Source organism: Lemur catta, chromosome 10 (assembly GCF_020740605.2).
Source record: "Lemur catta isolate mLemCat1 chromosome 10, mLemCat1.pri, whole genome shotgun sequence".
Lineage (NCBI taxonomy): Eukaryota > Metazoa > Chordata > Mammalia > Primates > Lemuridae > Lemur > Lemur catta.
This window is the reverse complement of record NC_059137.1, coordinates 66,007,333-66,024,424: the sequence shown is the minus strand read 5'-3', so window position 1 is coordinate 66,024,424 and position 17,092 is coordinate 66,007,333. Positions and strand designations below refer to the sequence as shown.

The 17,092-nt window shown below is 37.3% G+C and overlaps 1 protein-coding gene across 2 annotated transcripts in view; it reads right to left on the bottom strand.

Moving 5' to 3' along the window:
• The window catches only part of MAMDC2 (MAM domain containing 2), a 153,091-nt gene that overhangs the window by 17,143 nt on the left and 118,856 nt on the right, over positions 1-17,092 (bottom strand). Inside the window, exons 10-11 of one of the 2 annotated variants that reach the window (XM_045562422.1) lie at positions 13,167-13,260; positions 11,248-11,400 (exon numbers count right to left, since the gene is read on the bottom strand). In XM_045562422.1, coding sequence (XP_045418378.1) covers positions 11,248-11,400; positions 13,167-13,260 — 247 coding nt within the window. The remainder of the gene's footprint in view (positions 1-11,247; positions 11,401-13,166; positions 13,261-17,092) is intronic. The other variant, XM_045562423.1, reaches the window with a different exon arrangement.

Here is a 17,092-nt window from a genome sequence, read left to right as displayed (position 1 = left end):
GCATTGTAATTGGTAGTTGTTGTCTCTTTCTCTTTAACTCATCAAAGTGTTGCCACAGAGGTGATCATACTGGCGACTATAATGCTGCGTTTCATCCAAGGATTGTATTCCATAATTTTGTCCTTCAATGTCGGTGCAATTTGAAACAGTTCAGCAAATTTCAGTAATGTCTATATTGTTGGTTCTGCTTCAGTTTCTTCATCTTCCTCTTCCTCTGTAGATAGCAAGTTCTTCTGATTCCTCATTCGTTAATACTTTTGATAGCTTTCAATATATTCTTACAATTCTTCATCAAGCATGCTGGCAAATCCTCCACCAATTTGTCCTGCTGTGTGAATGATTTTCCTAACTTCTCCATCGATCCCCAGGAAGCCTTTAAAATCATTCACTTCCCTCCATAAGTTCTTCCAGCAGGTAGTCACAGTTTCTGGTATTAATTTATCTATTGCAGTTTTGATGACTGTTATTGCGTCACCAATAGTGAATTGCAATAGTGAATGATTTCCAGCACTACATTGTGTCCAGATTAGGGTCTGCATCGATTGCTGATAGAATGCAATCAAATAGGGCAGGTGTCTGTGGCCTTGACAAACCAAATGACACCCTGGTTGAGGGACTAAAGGAATAAGGTTGTATTTGGAGGTAAAAATACGACCTCAACATTTTCATTTTCACAGCAGACAGATTCAGGATGGCCAAGTGCATTGTTTATTTTTAATAGGACTTTAAATTCCAATGCTTCCCTTTCCAAGTATTTTTTTCACTTCTGGGATGAAGCATTGGTGGGATCATTCCATAAACAGGGTGACTGTCACCCACACTTTCTGATTATGCTGCCAGAACACAGGCCAATGTTTTTTGTTTTTGTGAGTGAATTCTTCATTCTGTATACTGTGCTGGCTTTATCATATGCCCTGCAGTGCTGTCACGTAGTACCAGAGTTAATCTGTCCTTCCACGTTTTATGCACTGGTGCCTCCTTTGCACTTTTATAAATATAGGTTCTAGTGGGCATCTTCTTCCAGAAATCTTGAAAATTGGCTTTAGATGGTATCGTTTCTCTTTAATCACTTCTTCAACCCTGCTGGAAATGTGGCAGAAGCCTCTTTATCAGCAGACAAACCTCTCTAGTAATTTTTATATTTTTTCAGCCCAAACCTATTCCTGAATCTATGTAACCACCCCTAATTTGCAGTAAATGGGTTGGTGTCACTCATTTCTGGGGCTCCCCTGCTGAAGTCTTTGTACAGGCTCACTGCTTCCTGGTGCAACACATTGCCACCAGTCGGAACACATTTCTGTTCATGTCTTGCCCCTACAAATGTAATGCCTTTTCCATTTTAACTAAGCACTGATCATGCATTGTGGCTGTAAGTTTTGTAGTTTGAGGTGCAATAGCAAAACTAGCATGACTTTCTTTTTCCTTCTTCACAATTTCAGGAACAAAAGTTCGTTCTTACTGTAGATCTTAGCAACCTTAGCATACAATTGCTTTTCTTTCCTTAGTAAGTTGAGAACTTTCAACCTTTTCACTTAAACGAAGCACTTTACATCTTCTCTTTCGCGTGTTTGAATTGCCAGCATCTCTACTCTTGCACTTTGTGGCTGTTATAAAGGAAACTAAGGGTGACTTGAATACAGGGGAGATTTTATCACACTATTCAGAATGGTGTACAATTGAAAACTTACAAATTGTTTATTTCCAAAATTTTCCATTTAATATTTTTGGACCATAGTTGACTGTGGGTAACTGAAACTGTGCAAGTGTGAAATCATGTTTAAGGGGGTATTACTGTATCAGGAAACTTTTTGTTCCTGCCAGGATAAGGTGACTCAAGTAAATGGTTGCAGGAAATGGATTGTCAAATCCTGCAGAGTCCATCCCACCTCAATGCAAGTCACTACCCATCTGTCACTGATACTATTATTATCTTATTAAACAGGAGCGAAGTGCTGGGGCTAGATTTTTTTTTTTGTCTTTGTTGTTCTACTAAAATGACTTGTTCTACAAGTGTTTCCCAAACTTTATTCATACAAATACCACTTTCATGGTATTTTTTTGTTTATCCACATACTTTCTGTACAATTATTCATTTAATATTTTTCTTTAAATAGATTTGACTTTTATTACTTAAATATATTTATTCAAATAGAAAACTTCATACTAACATAAAAACAGCTAGCTATAAATCTGTGAAATAATGGTTTTGATGGACTGGTTATATATTTTTCTTATACATGGATATTACTACCAAATTAAAAAAAGTTCATGTAGTTACCACTTGAATTACCTAGTTATAGATGTAATGCATTTCGAGAGACATTGGATTAAGGTTTCTATCAAACCTTCTGATTTCTACTAAGTCATTTTACTTGTAGTAATAGGCCATGACTTTCTATTTTATAAAAGTACAAATGACATAAAACAGTGAGTCCAGGAAAATATCCCAGAGATAAACATCAGAATTTGTAAAAGATTCACTAATTGTAAAAATAATAATACCATTCATTTCAGTGGCATTTATATATTATCAAATTCTTAAGAAATGTAATTTCAGTTGATCAGCACAGCTACCCTAAGAGATTAGCAGATGTCTTAGTCTGTGCTGCTGTAACACAATATTTGAGACTCAGTAATTTATAAAGAACAGATATTTATATCTCACAGTTCTGGAGGCTGGTAAGTCCAAGATCAAGATGCCAGTAGGTTCGTTTGTCTGGTGAGGGCTGCATCCTCCAGAAGGGAAGGATGCTGTGTCCTCACATGGTGGAAGGTAAAAGGGTAAGTGAGTTGACTGCTGCATGAAACGTCTTGTATAAAGGCCTTAATACCATTCACAAGGGAGGAGCCCTCATTGCCTAATCAGCTCTTAAAGGCCCCATCTCTTAATCCTATCTCACAGGCCATTAAGTTTCACCACCTGAATTTTGGAGGGGACACATTTAAACCATAGCAGCAGGTCATTGATTGTTACCTTTATTTTACATATGAGGAAACTGAAGCTCAGAGAAGTTATATAACCGTTCCCTGGGTTATACAGGCAGCAAGTGGCAGAGGCAGCTCATTGGTTGATCTCTCCACTAGACTATACCATGCAACATCCTAGAATTTTGAAAGGTTAATTGCATCCCCAGTTAGTAAGTTGGGAACTACAGCTCCCTTGGAATTGCTACATGTGATGATATATTGATTCTAACCAGACACACAATAAACTGATATGTTTATAGTGTGGCTTTTCCAAGCTCTTCCGAGCTCTTTTTATTTAATGGATCTATATTGACTGACTATCTATTGCAGTTTTCCATAAAACAGCTTTGTATGCCTCTCCCCTTGTTTTTTTCTTCCTGTGCGTGTTCTTCCAAGTGTAAATTGACAGGCTTTGAGATTGGGAAATGAAAACGCAGAATTCAATCTACAAGTACAGGTATATCCTCAGAAAGTCCCAGAATGCACTGCACTCCCTGAAAAACTCCTGTTACCACCAACACCAAACAAACACCCTCTAGTCCTCAAGGAGAAAAATACTGTGTCGCTGGCCTAGAGTTTGAATCTAATTACTTTGCTAATATATAGGATAAGAAGTCCAGCCATTTTGTATCCTGGCATCACTTCATTGGGTATATTTGAAAAGGAGACATAGAAAAGGTTATTAGGACTAAATGCAATAAATCAGCAATGCAGGCTATAGGAAATCTCCTTTTTGAATGGAATTTCATTATTGTTTAAATTATACAACTAATCACAGGCAAGCTTCTTGTTGCTATCCCAGGATCCAAGCAGATAAGAATTAAAACTCCCTTAAATGGGTTTCATTCAGTGTTTTAATATTTAAAATATGTATGTTGTCTTAGCTGATCTATAAGATCCTGTCTACCTCCAGCATACTGAAAAATCTATGAATGGTTGTTAACTTGCTGAGTCAACTAAAATTTTCTTATTATTTGAGAATATATCCTCTCTTGAAGGGAAATTTCAGTGACATTCTTCTAAGTAATGTTGATTTACTATATGAATCACTTTAAAAATATCTTTAGGTGATTGTCAAAGTGGTTTCTGTGATAAGCGAACAAAAAAGACAATTGCAGTACTTTATTACTATGGTAGTTGACAAAGATTCTTTGCTTGACTGAACTTTAGTTAGGCTTCCAAACCTTCTCCTAGGCCTATCTTTTTACTTCCTTACAAAATCCAGTTTTAGCAAGAACCCTAATCAGTCAGTTTAGCAAGAACCCCCGACCCTCAATATCTGATCACCTTCAATATCAGGTTCCTCGTCCTCCACCATCCTCCAGGTGATGTCTGATCACCCTGGCCTGTATTTAGCAAGAATCCCATTAGGTTGGTTTAACCACAATCCCTCTAACCCCTTATGTTACCTCTTAGTAATTTTCCATCCACTGACCCTCTCCCAACTACTTGACTATAAATTCCCACTTGCCCACACTGTATTCAAAGGTGAACCCAACCTTTCTCCCCTACTGCAAAATTCCATTGCAGTGGTTCCTATCCTTACAGCAATGGGCCAGAATAAGTCTGCCTTGCCATGCTTTAACAAGTATCATTGAATAATTTTTTCTTTAACATCATTAGATGTCCCCAATATTTATTATTCAAGATGGGGACTTACAAAGGGAAAGAAGTAGAAAATTCCATAGTCTCTCAGGCAGTTTATAGCCAAAGGCAGCATAAATGTAACTTCAATACTCTCCTCCTTTTACCCCTGCCAAAGAACAGAACACCACGCAGTAACAGTCTCAGATACAGCAAGACCTTGGGTAGAGTAGTCAGAAAATATCAACAAAAGAATACAGTTGTGAGAAGACAGAGACACAAAGATCTCATTGAAAGAACTGTGACTGGTTGGTTTGTAATGCAGAAGAAAAGAAAAAATGCCTTCAAATTTTTAGTATAATATTCATGTTCTTAAATAAATGATGCTAAAACATAAAATACCAAAGATATCCCCTCTGGCTCTGTTGAGTAATTTGTAGCAGATCTATACTCTGCTGACAAATTTTTTTTAAAATGGTAATAAAAAAAAAAAAAAAAAAAACACCTATTTTGAAGTTAACTGAGAGCTTCCCAAGCAGCAAGGACTTGAGGGATCAAGATCCCAGAGGAAAAAAACAAGGTCAATGAAATAAGTTCAACATTCTTCAAGCTGCTTTTCATCTTGAGGTACTTGCCTATTCAACTTAGAAGCTAAGCAGAAAATAGCTGCCAAGTGGCAGAGAAACCAACAGCGCTCACGGGGTTGAGAAGACAATTACTGGATTTCAGGGCTACCAAAGCAGCCAGGGCTTTGAGGGCCACGTTTTGTAAGAAAAGAGAGGTACAGAAAAGTGGGTCCATCCCTTGGCAATCTTCTTTTGAGGTATTTGCCAAATTTTTAACTTGCAGGCAGCAAGAGGCCAAGAAGCCAAATGCAAAACAAAGTGGAGTTTTCAGCAATCTCATCAGCTGAAGACACAAAAGTTGAAGTTTAGGACTTACTAAGGAGGAGAGCCTCTAATTTTGGAGAATATACCCTAGGTGTAGGGGGGAACCAGAGGCAGACCATCAAAATACGTGTTTTTATTATTTAAATTAAAAAATGGACATTTAAACTTAAAATGTCCACTTTTCAACAAAAATTACCAGCCACACAAAGAACAGGAAACTATGGCCCATATACAGGATAAAAAGCAGTCAATAGGAACTGTTCCTGAGGAAAGCAAGACGTTGGACAACCCAAATGTTCATCAGTTGATAAATGGGTAAACCTTGAAAATCCTGTGTGAAGTGAAAGAAGCCAGAGACAAAAGACCACATATTTTACAATTCCATTTATATGAAAGGTCCAGAATGGGCACATCCATATAGACAGAAAGTAGATTAGTAGTTGCCTAGGGATGGGGGCAGAGAGGGAAGAGATGGGGAGAGGGAATGGGAATGATTGCTAATGGGTATGGGGTTTCTTTTGTGGTGACAAAAATGTCCCAGAATTAGATAGTGGTAATCATTGCATAACTTTGTAAGTATATTAAAAACCACTGAATCATATAGTTTAAAAGAGTGAATTGTATGGTATGTGAATTTTATCTCAATAAAGCTATTATTAAACAAATGGAAATTCTCGAATTGAAAAATAGAATTACCGAAATTAAAATAATCAATCAATATGTTTCATAGCATACTGGACACAGCTGAGAGGAGGATTCATAAACTTAAAAAATAAACCAATAGCAAATATCCAAACTGAAGAATTGAGAGCAAAAAGAAAGGAAATATTTTTAAAAGAGCATATAGGATATACAGTGGTACATGGTGAGGACTTTTAACGTACATATAACTGCAGTTTCAGAAAGATAGGAGAGAAAATGGGGTCGGAGCAATGTTTGACAAGATAAAGGTCAAGAAGTTTTGAAAATAGATGAAAGACCTTGACCCAAAGATAAAGGGAATTTAATGAACCCCAAGAAGAACTGCAGAGAATACTACACACATGCATGTCATACTGAAATGCTGAAAATCAAACATAAGAAGAAAATATTAAAAGCAACCAGAGGAAAATAGTACACTTTCAAAGGAACAACTATAGGACTTCTATCTGACTTCTCAACAGAGACGATGGAAGCCAGAATTCAATTGAATGACATCTTTAAATGGCTGGTAAGAAAATAATTGTCAACCTAGAATTCTATAGATGGCAAAGCTATCCTTCAAATGTAAAGGAAAAATAAAGACATTCAGAAAAAGACAGAAAATTCATCATCAGCTGACTTGCACCAAAAACAAAACAAACAAAACAAAAACAAAAAACTAGATGAAGAAAATACTTCTAGCAAAAGAAAAACACTTCCTGCAAAAGAAAAATAATAATAATTCAAGAGAGAAATATAGAAAGGCATAAGGGAATGAAGATTAACGGAAAGGGGAAATATGTGAGTAAAGGCCGGGCTTGGTGGCCAGGCTTAGTGGCTCACTCCTGTAAACCCAGCACTCTGGGAGGCTAAACTGGGAGGACCACTTGAGGCCAGGAGTTTGAGGTTATAGTGAGCTATGGTTGTACCACTGCCCTCCAGCCTGGGCGACAGAGTGAGCCTCTGTCTCTAAAAAAAAAAAAAGAGAAGAAATGAAGAAATACATGAATAAATATAGAAGAAAACCAATCCAGTAATATCCTTTAGGATTTAAAAATATATAGAAATAAATTGTAAGACAAACACTAGTGTAACCATTAAAAGAATAAGACCAGTAAAGGAATGTAAAAGCATAAGGATACAATAAAAAAAGACTATATTTTAGACTCCACTTTCTTAGAAATTCTGGCTGATGATATCTTACATAGCAGCCAAGTATAATCGCTTATAGTTCTCAAAAGCTGCCACACTGCTTAATAGCTCAATACTTCACACCTGCCATTTCCTCATCCTGAAATACTTCCTCACTCCCCACCATTCTCGATAAACTCACACTCTTCCTTTAAGACGCTTCCAAGGAGAACTACCTGCTTCTTTCTGCATGGTTCCATCATCTCTAAAACTTAACCCTTATTACTTTACTTACTGTAATTCTGGGGCAATTATTTGATGCATAATGCAGGAAATATGGACTAGATCAAGATACTAGGGACCCTGGACTATATAACATTTATGATTGCTGCCAGTTCTAAGATGTTTGATTCTTATATACATGTAGCTTCTGACACTAGTGGCTTTAACAAATAAATGGATGTTTTGAAGGCACCTTCATTTGCTTATGCATTAATTTTTGAATGGGTAACTGCTATGATTTGAATGTGTTCCCCAAAGTTCATGTGTTGAAAACTCGATGCCCAACGCAGCAGTGTTGGGAGGTGGGGCCTAATGGGAAGTGTTTGGGTCGTGGGGGCACCGCCCTCACGAATGGATTAATGCTGTTATCATGGGAGTGGGTTCCTTATAAAAGGGTGGGTTTGGCCCCCTCTTGCTCTCTCTCTCTCGCCCTCTCTTTGCCCTTCCACCATGGGATAATGCAGCAGGAAGTCCCTCACTAGATGCTGGCACCTCAGTCCTGGACTTACCAGCCTCCAGAACTGTGAGGAAATAAATTTCTGTCCTTTACAAATTACTCAGTCTCAGGTATTCTGTTACAGCAGCACAAAATAGACTGAGACAGTAACTCTTGTCACATTGTGGTCTAAGAGCCAATACATCAGCCACGTAGAGCTCACAGCTTCAGAGGCCAGGACAAAAAGAAGCCACTCTTCTGCAGCGTTTAGGATACACAATAGGTTTGTGGACTGCAGCCCTGGAGTTAAACTCACAACACTGTTACAAAGACACGAGAAATAGCTCAGAAAAAAATTTACATGCTTTCTGCTGGATGCCTTTCTAAGAATGTCCAAAAATAGCATTCATTGGTTTAAATATGGTCTTTCCAAGACAACTTACTCCCCTTTGGTGTGAAGGGTCTTAGGGGTGAGATTATGCTGTTATGTGAAACATTGTGTTTTTACATATAAGCTGTCACAGCCATTCTAGGTCATGTGTGATCTCTTAGTGCCACGTAGAATGGGAAACTCTGGTGAGGCAGTGTGGGTAGAATATGGCCATTAGAGCCAAGCACACCTGAGATTCAGTCCCCACTCTACCAGTTACGACTGTGCGGCCCTTAACTTCCCCGAGCTTCAGTTTCCTCCTCTGAAAAATGGGAACTTTCTCTTATTTTATAGGTGTGGTAAGGATATAAAGGCTCCCAGCACAGTGCCTGCACATGGTAAATATTCAGTACAGTAGTCCTCCCTTATCTGAGGTTTTGCCTTCCACGGTTTCAGTACCCACAGTCAACTGCAATCCAAAAATATTAACTGGAAAATTCAGAAATAAACACTTTATAAGTTTTAAACTCCATGCTATTCTGAGTAGCATGATCAAATCTCACACTATCCTGCTTGGTCCGGAGCTGGACGTGAATCATCCCTTCGTCCAGCGTATCCACGCTGTCTATGCTGTCAATCTGTGAGTCACTTGGTAGCTGTCTCAGTTATCAGATCGACTGTCGCGGTACCCCAGAACTCATGTTCAAGTTAGCCTTGTTTTACTTAATAATGGCCCCAAAGAGCAAGAGTAGTAAGCCTGACAACTCAGATATGCCAAAGGGAGGCTGCAAAGTGCTTCCTTTAAGTGAAAAGGTATGAGTCCATGACTTAACGGGAAAGAAAAAAATCCGTATGCTGAGGTTGCTAAGATCTACTGTAAGAGCAAATCTTCTGTCCATGAAATTGTGGATAGTTACTGTGAATAGTATATTGTTATAATCGTTCTATTTTATTATTAGTTATTGTTGTTAATCTCTTATTGTGCCTAATTTATAAATTAAATTTTATCATAGGTACATATGTATAGGAAAAATCATAGCATACATAAGGTTCAGTACTATCTATGGTTTCAGGCATCCACTGGGGGTCTTGGAACATATCCCCCATGGATAAGGAGAGACTACTGTAATGATCACTAGCTACTGTATTTCCCTAATAAAACAGCTATTACAGTGATTTTAAGAACAAAAGCAAAACACCTTCAATCCATTGCTACATCTACCTGTCTGTACTCTGGGCACAGCCTAGCAAAATTTGTTTTCTTGTTTTCATTGCTGTGCATGGAAATAAAAAGATATAACCAATAAAAGATTTTATTGAGTTAGAAAAGTGGAAAGTGTCTCGAGAAATCTTTAAAAATTTGTATTGAAGCAGGCGAAATAAAGAATGAAGAAGGCAGACCCTAGAAATAATTTACTTTAAAAATCAGAATTTTCTATGTTGTGCACCAGAGAATTTCATTTAATGTGCCAAGTGTTTACTCAAAATAAATATTGAACACACCAAGAAGTTTCTGCATTCAATTTTTGCTCTGAAGTTTCACCCTGGTCAGCTGAAACATCCCTCTAAGTTTTCAAGAAGACAAAGTAAACACAGCCACATCATTTCATTTTTCTTAAAGAAAGTCACACCAAATTAGCTCGTGTGTCCCCATAAACCAGGAATAATGCAAGTATGGGAGTAGAATTATGAGCAATTTCATATCTACTGCCTGTATTTTTGATAGATTTTCATAGATTTTGTGTACATGGGGAGGAAGTACACATCCTTTATCATCTCCAAACGATGAGTCAGGCCCAAGCTGAGGGAAAGAGAGAAGACTCGGCTGAATGAGAAATGCAAGTTTTGGTTTGGATTGTACTTTTTAACATACCTGAATATATGATTGCTCTAACACTTCAACAGGACTAGGAAGCTAAGGGATTTGCTAAGAGGTGAGGAAGGGGAGAATCTTTAGAGCATGTCTGAAGAGAGGGATGGAAAGGAAAAATAAAGCTGCTTGCGATTGCATCCTACCAAGTTTAACCAACCTGACAAACAGATTATCCTGGTTGTTCTATGGTGTGATTCCACAGGCCTATCTTGAGGTAGGCTGTAAGAAACAGCACAATGTAATTCAGCTTCATGGTAAATATCATAATGGTTTCTCTAGAAGGGTCCTTGAGGAAACATCTCTACAAGTTTAGTATCAGGGGGGTAGTTTTGCTTCTCTGGACCAAATGTGCTTTTATCCCATTGGAATGCCAAACGCAATATGAAATAGGGGTGTCAGCCAGGAAGGTCCACTCTATGGGATGTATTTTATCACTGACATTGTTTACAATTGCTGACACATGGTGATAACATGAAGCAGATCAACTTTCAGTCTGCTTTATTGTAGTTTATACACTTTCCACAGAAAATGCATCCGCTTTTTTCCTACATCCCACGTGGGCTGCTCCCTCTGTTTTTATCCTAAGGATGCTGTGAATCCTGTGTCACGGGTGAGTTTTCCATCTTTGTTTCAGCTCCTAGAAAGCTTGGAGTCAAACTTGATGCCTCGCCCTCTGCCTGACAGTGCATTTTGTATACAAAGCCTCAGCCCTGGCTCCAATTTAGACACCCTTTTTTTTTTTTCACTTTCATCCTTCTCTCTTTTATTTTTAAACCTACTTCTAATTAAATTATCTTCCTGTGCATATCTTTGTAAACCCTTTTAGATCCTCTGTGCAGCCATGTACAGAAGCAATGTAATAAACAGAAAGAATGGTTTTCTATGCACATATGGAATCATCTGTGTGTAGAATCCCACGTGCAGTTCATGCTAGACACGACATAAATTTGCACATTTCAAAATGCAGCAGACAATCCTAGAATGTTATTTTAGAAGGTTTCCTTAGGAAACAGCACCACGTGGCATAACTCACCTACCCCAGTAGTGTGATCTCCCTTTGGTCCCGTGTAGGAAGTGGGAGTTTCTCCCCTCCTCCTGTGCCAGCTGCTCCGGTTTCTTTTCTCCTGAGTAAAGGCACATTCATCTTGTTCGAAAGTACACTCTCCAGGTGTAGGTGGAAGGCTCTCTGCAAGGAAACAGCAGCTGTTGCAATTGCTGAGACACTTTCAATGAATGTGTGCAGCTGGCATTCCACTCTGCAGGAGTGTTTTCTGGCCATATGCTACGCAACAGAGAGGCAGCCCCCCACCGGCCGCCCACCTACACGAAGCTCCTACCTCGGGCTAGAGGCTGCACTCCATCATCCGTCCTGCCACACAGGCAGAGAACAATCAGAAATCTAGATTGAAAATACTGGGATACTTTGAGAAAGAAATTTTCTCTAAATTGTGAATTTATTTGTGTGAATTAGCTTCCAAAGCTCTGACAATTGGAAGTATATTGCCTTTATGAAAATAAGGAAAATAATAAAATTAGGTAAATGCAGGAAATTTCTCCAGAAATCCATGCTGAGTCAAGAGTATTCTCACAGCAACTCTAGAGTTGCTTTGCAGGAGGGGAGAATGTGAGGAAGCTAAATGTACCTCTGGAGGCAGAGCTGTGTGGAGCAAATGACACAGTATTTACTTATTTCTCTGTGCCTCAGTATTCTTGTCTGTAATGTGGGAATATTTAATGGTACTTACTTCATGGGCTTGTGAGGATTAAATGGAATGGTGTATGTAAAGTGAAAATTTCAAACATGATGTTGGCAATAATTATTAGTGAAATAAATATTAGAACTTGTTTTGCCAAAATCAAATGTTTATGTCTTTGAATAGTATCTACAATAACTTTAATAGTTATTATTAGAATGGCACTACTTCCTAATCTTTGTCTGACCTTGGTTATATCACCATACATATAGATTCTTAGCAAATTTCTCTAATAAATAGCCCATCTTTTGTCTCTTATGTGATAATTATTTTACTTCATTTTATTTTACATACTAGCTAATAAAGCCTCATTCCCTCTTTTTTAAATTTTTTATTGATTTGTGTGGGGTACGTGTACAGATTTGTTACATGGATATGTTGCATAATAGTGAAGTCTGGGCTTTTTGTCTAACTCTTCTCTCTTCTATGCCTTGACTGTAGAGATTTTCATCTGTGTTGTCCTTATAGCGCCTGGCAAATCAAAGGACTAAAACCAAATTGTCTTTTAATTAAGTAAACATGGAGATTCTCATCCAGTGCCAGAATGACAGCAAAATTTGCCTGTTCATCAATGAAATGGATACACCATGATTTAGGATGGATGGTAATAGTAGATGCAGATCAGTGATCTGGGTTGAGGTATGCACCATTTTCTCATTAGAATGTCCCACACACAGCTAGCTACCATGACTTTATTTTGTCACTATCACCAATGCTTGGACTATTGTTCCACTGTCATTTGATTCACTTAGAACATATTTATTTTATTAAAATTTTAAAATTATATGCCTAGCTAGTAGCTGTGAAATAAGGATTTCATCAATATTTCTTGACAATCTTCATTCATTTAAGGCAATAACAATAGTAATAATTTTAGTAGAAGATATTTGTTTGTACTGTTTTGTGTCAGGTCCTATGCCAGGGAATGTATGTGTGTTATCCTCAATATTCAGGTTGATATTACATATTCCCCCTTACAAATGAAAATAAAGAGGTTAAGTCACATGTACAAAGACATACATTACATTTGAGTCACCATTTCTAAATTCCAAAGCTTACTACACAGCTCTGCAGAGGACAATTTTGTCAAGAGAAGCAAAGGACAGACTAGCACAGATTACATGTAGATGTCTCTTAGAGAAACAGGAAGTGTAGCACAGGCCAGGGAGACAAAGGGCTTCAATGACTGCTGTCTTACCTGGAGACCAGCAGCTTCCCAATTGCATTGTAATGTCATCCAGGGCCACGAGCCCACAGTCCCAAAAACTTTTGCATAGGCTCATGAAAACCACCTGCAATTCATAAAAATAAAGCTGTAAATTCTGTTAACTGAAAATTGGAAACTCTTACAACCTGGGATTTACTTAGCACAGCAGGCATGCATAACCAAGCTACAAACACTTCTTCATTGTCCGTGTGAATAACAGAATGCAGTGGCATGAAGAATGGTTATCATTTATATATGACCCTGGAATTACTTACATTATTTTTTTGAGTGGAGTCACCTTTACAGTGATAAATTGTGCACAGTAATGCTGAAATTAGTGGCATTGTGTAAAGAATTCACAGGAAGGGAGAGAAAAGCCTGAGGTTAACTGGAGGACAGAGAAAAGCCTATAATGTTTTAAATATTTTCTCCAAATAATCCACAAAGAATATAGAGTTGATGGATTTCCAACATTTTTCAAGCATTTTCAGTACAAACACTACTGATATTTTGGAAATGACCTTCCGGCAACATGCTTCATTCACACTGGGAACAAAGTCCCAGTGATTTGCCATCTGGAGACTTATGTTCCATTTCCAAAGACAAAGATATATGTTCCTGGTCGCTATTGCTGATAAAAGCCCTAAACACAGCTATTTAATCAGTCCAAACATTTTTATTGTTGCATGTGAAGGAAAAATAAATCCATACCATAAATTATTAAATTTATTGTGCCAGAGAAAGAGAGAAAAGTCTTGGATTTCTTCCCATTAGGACAATTTTTAAGGCTATTTTTTATATATAGGATGAGCAAAGAGCACTTTAAAAAGCATTTACATTATATTCTCACTGTACTTGCAGTTTACAAACCTGCTTCGCTTGTTTTGTTTGAGTAGCACAAGCCCAAACAGTCCATGTTCAGTTCCTAAATTACAAATCTCAATTCAAACAAAGACAATAAATGATACAGCAGAAGCTAAACCCAATTTATAAATAATGAGAACATTTGATTTTTTTAGGTTCTAATATGCAGAATGTATGTCTTCAATTTATTTGTCTTATCAGTAGGGTCCCTTTGCTCTTTGATGATCTCATTCATTAGAATATCAAATTTATTTAAAAAGGTATTTTAAAATCACGTGCCAGCTTACTGGTATGCAAAATATAAAATGTCTTAAGCCAAGATCTTCAAGATAATTACTAATTGTAAGATATGTGAAGGTTTATTTGCACTGTACTCATATTACTTTCAATTATAAAAAGGAAGTTTAGAGTTATAACAATGCATAACTGTATTTACGAAGAACAGGGTGGGTTTTTTGGTGCTTGTTTTTTTGTTTACCTCTGTTAATTTTTCATCTTTGTAAATTCTAGAGAACATGTAAAATACGTTACTTGCAAGGTTTAGGCCTGGGAACTTATGCCCCATTTGCAAAGCAGCTCTGAAGGCAGTTATATATTATCAGCAATTTTTATTATTACATGGAAAGAAATATTAATCTTTCTCATAATTTATTGAATTAATTGTGCTGCAGAGAAAAAGGTCTTGGCTTTCTTTCTTTCTGGCAGCTTTAAAGTCAATTGTTCACAAGTGTAGTGAAAAAATACTTTTTGAAAATGAATATGTGATAGTGAAATGATTCACTATGTAAATCATTGCCTGCATAAAACGCAAACATTTGACACGGTAATGTATTCTAAAGGGGGGATCTATTAACATGCTTCATGTGTTTACCATAGCATTATTTTATAATGATCATCAAACCAAATAAGAAAGCAAGCAAACACCCAAAATTTCAAAAACAAGAAATGAAGAAATTATGGAATAATAATCTAAGAAATAAGTCATCATTAGATCTGATTACTTGTGAAATATTATTCAGTAGTAAAGAAATATATTCCTCTCATAATGTTAAGAGAAAAAAGCTGGTAAAGTAAAACAAAATCATATCTAACTCATCTGAAAGTATATAAAAAAAGCCAGAAAATTTTACCAAGTTTATAACAATTATGTTAGACTCATGAAATTATGGGTATTGAATAGAATCCCCTCCTATTTTCTATTAGTATGTTTGTACCTAAAAAAGAAATCAGGTGATCTATAATTAAAATGTGGATAATGAGTTGGTCATTATTATTTCCTAGATCGTCATTTTCTAGTATAGTAGCCACTGTAATAGATGCTCCTTATGGACAACCCACACAATTTGTGAACTGCCACAGTGGGTTGAATGAAATGGTAAGGATGTTTTGGACAACAGCAGGCCATTAGGTTGTTGCTATGTTAGAGCTTTTCAACACTTAGAGCACTTGGCAGACCACAGGTTGTTCTGTCTGATAAAGATCCCCAAAGTCAGTTGGCTTCTGACTAGATTCTAACCATGGCTTCAAGTCTCAAGGCTGTGGAACAGTTGTCTGTCAGCACTTCAACACACAAGACAAACACCACAAGATCAGCTTGTTTGGTTTAACACGCTGGATTTTCCACCAGCTACTAATCATGCCGATAATGTCAGCTCCTATTTTGGGGCCACCAGTTTACATTTTGTGGGCCACATGAGGTGGAGAGGTTATTTAAGGAGAGTCGGTGACTGGGCTGCTGAGGGGGCCTGGTGGAGACAGGGCAAAGGAAAAGCCGAACATCTTGGCCTGTTCTTAAGAACTCTCCCTCCGGGTCCAGTGAAGAATGTGACAAGAAGGGAATCAGCCATGGTCTACATTCCTGAGGGGATTAACCTCTTGTTTATTTATAGACGCTTTTAAAAAACAGTGTTTATTTCATTTTAGGCAGTATTTCAAAGCAAGTGGACAAATCTCTAAAGACTAGAAAAAAATTTTAGGCAGCTATATTAATATCTAATTAAGAGGAGAGAAGATAAGAGGGACCAAGTAAAATGATATTTCTTAGACAGGTGTTCCTGATTTCATGCAAATCACTTAAAAGTTGGGGCAAATTAAATTTGTGTAAATCCATCTTTCAGTGTACTGAAGGTTCCAGTCCTTAGATACTAGTAATACGTTAACATGTTTGTTTTGATGCAGAACATTCATTGTTGAGGAAACCTACCCAGACTAACTTTAAAAACACAAATAGGCAGTGAATGGAGGGCTATATAAACATATTTGCAAAGAAACAATTTTAAATATAGTTAAGTAAGGATCAACAATATTACTTAAGTTATTCTTTATTATACTGAAAATAGAGATTGTACATTTTTTTAAATCTACAACAACAGAGTATTTCAACCTCAGCACTACAGATATTTTGGGCCAGATGATTGTGTGTTGTGGGGACCACTCTGTGCATTGTAGGATATTTAGCAGCAACCCTAACTTCTACCCACTAGATTCCTGTGTCACCCTCAAGTCGTGACAATCAAAAACGTCTTCAGACATTGCCAAATATTTTTTGGGGGGCAAAATCTCCCTGGCTGAGAATCACTGGTTGAGAATAGTAGAAAACTGTGGTGTGGATTATAAAATCCCACTTACTAAATTCCTATAATGCACAGTCTGTGTGAGGCACTTTCAGATGTGTTACCTCATTTTTGGATTCACCGCTGATTTCAACGTATTTATTCTCCCCACTCAGAACAATAGTGTTTCATAAATGAACTACACTGAGTTAGTTTTCTCTTCTGCATATCACCAGGCATTGGTTCGAATAAGCAATGAAAAATCCTCAAGTCGTGGGAACAAAAGGTAAAGGAACAGAAATACAAGGCAGATGGACTAATACTCAAACTGAATAACCATCCCCTACATTACCAGGGATTTACTATTCCAATTTCCTACTTCAGAAAACTGCAATTATCAGAGGGCAATAGAATCTCCTCTTTGTTTTCATCTTTCTCCCTTTCGAGAAACAATGATCTGCTCTCTAGAAACAACATAATGACGTGCAGCAGAACCTTAAA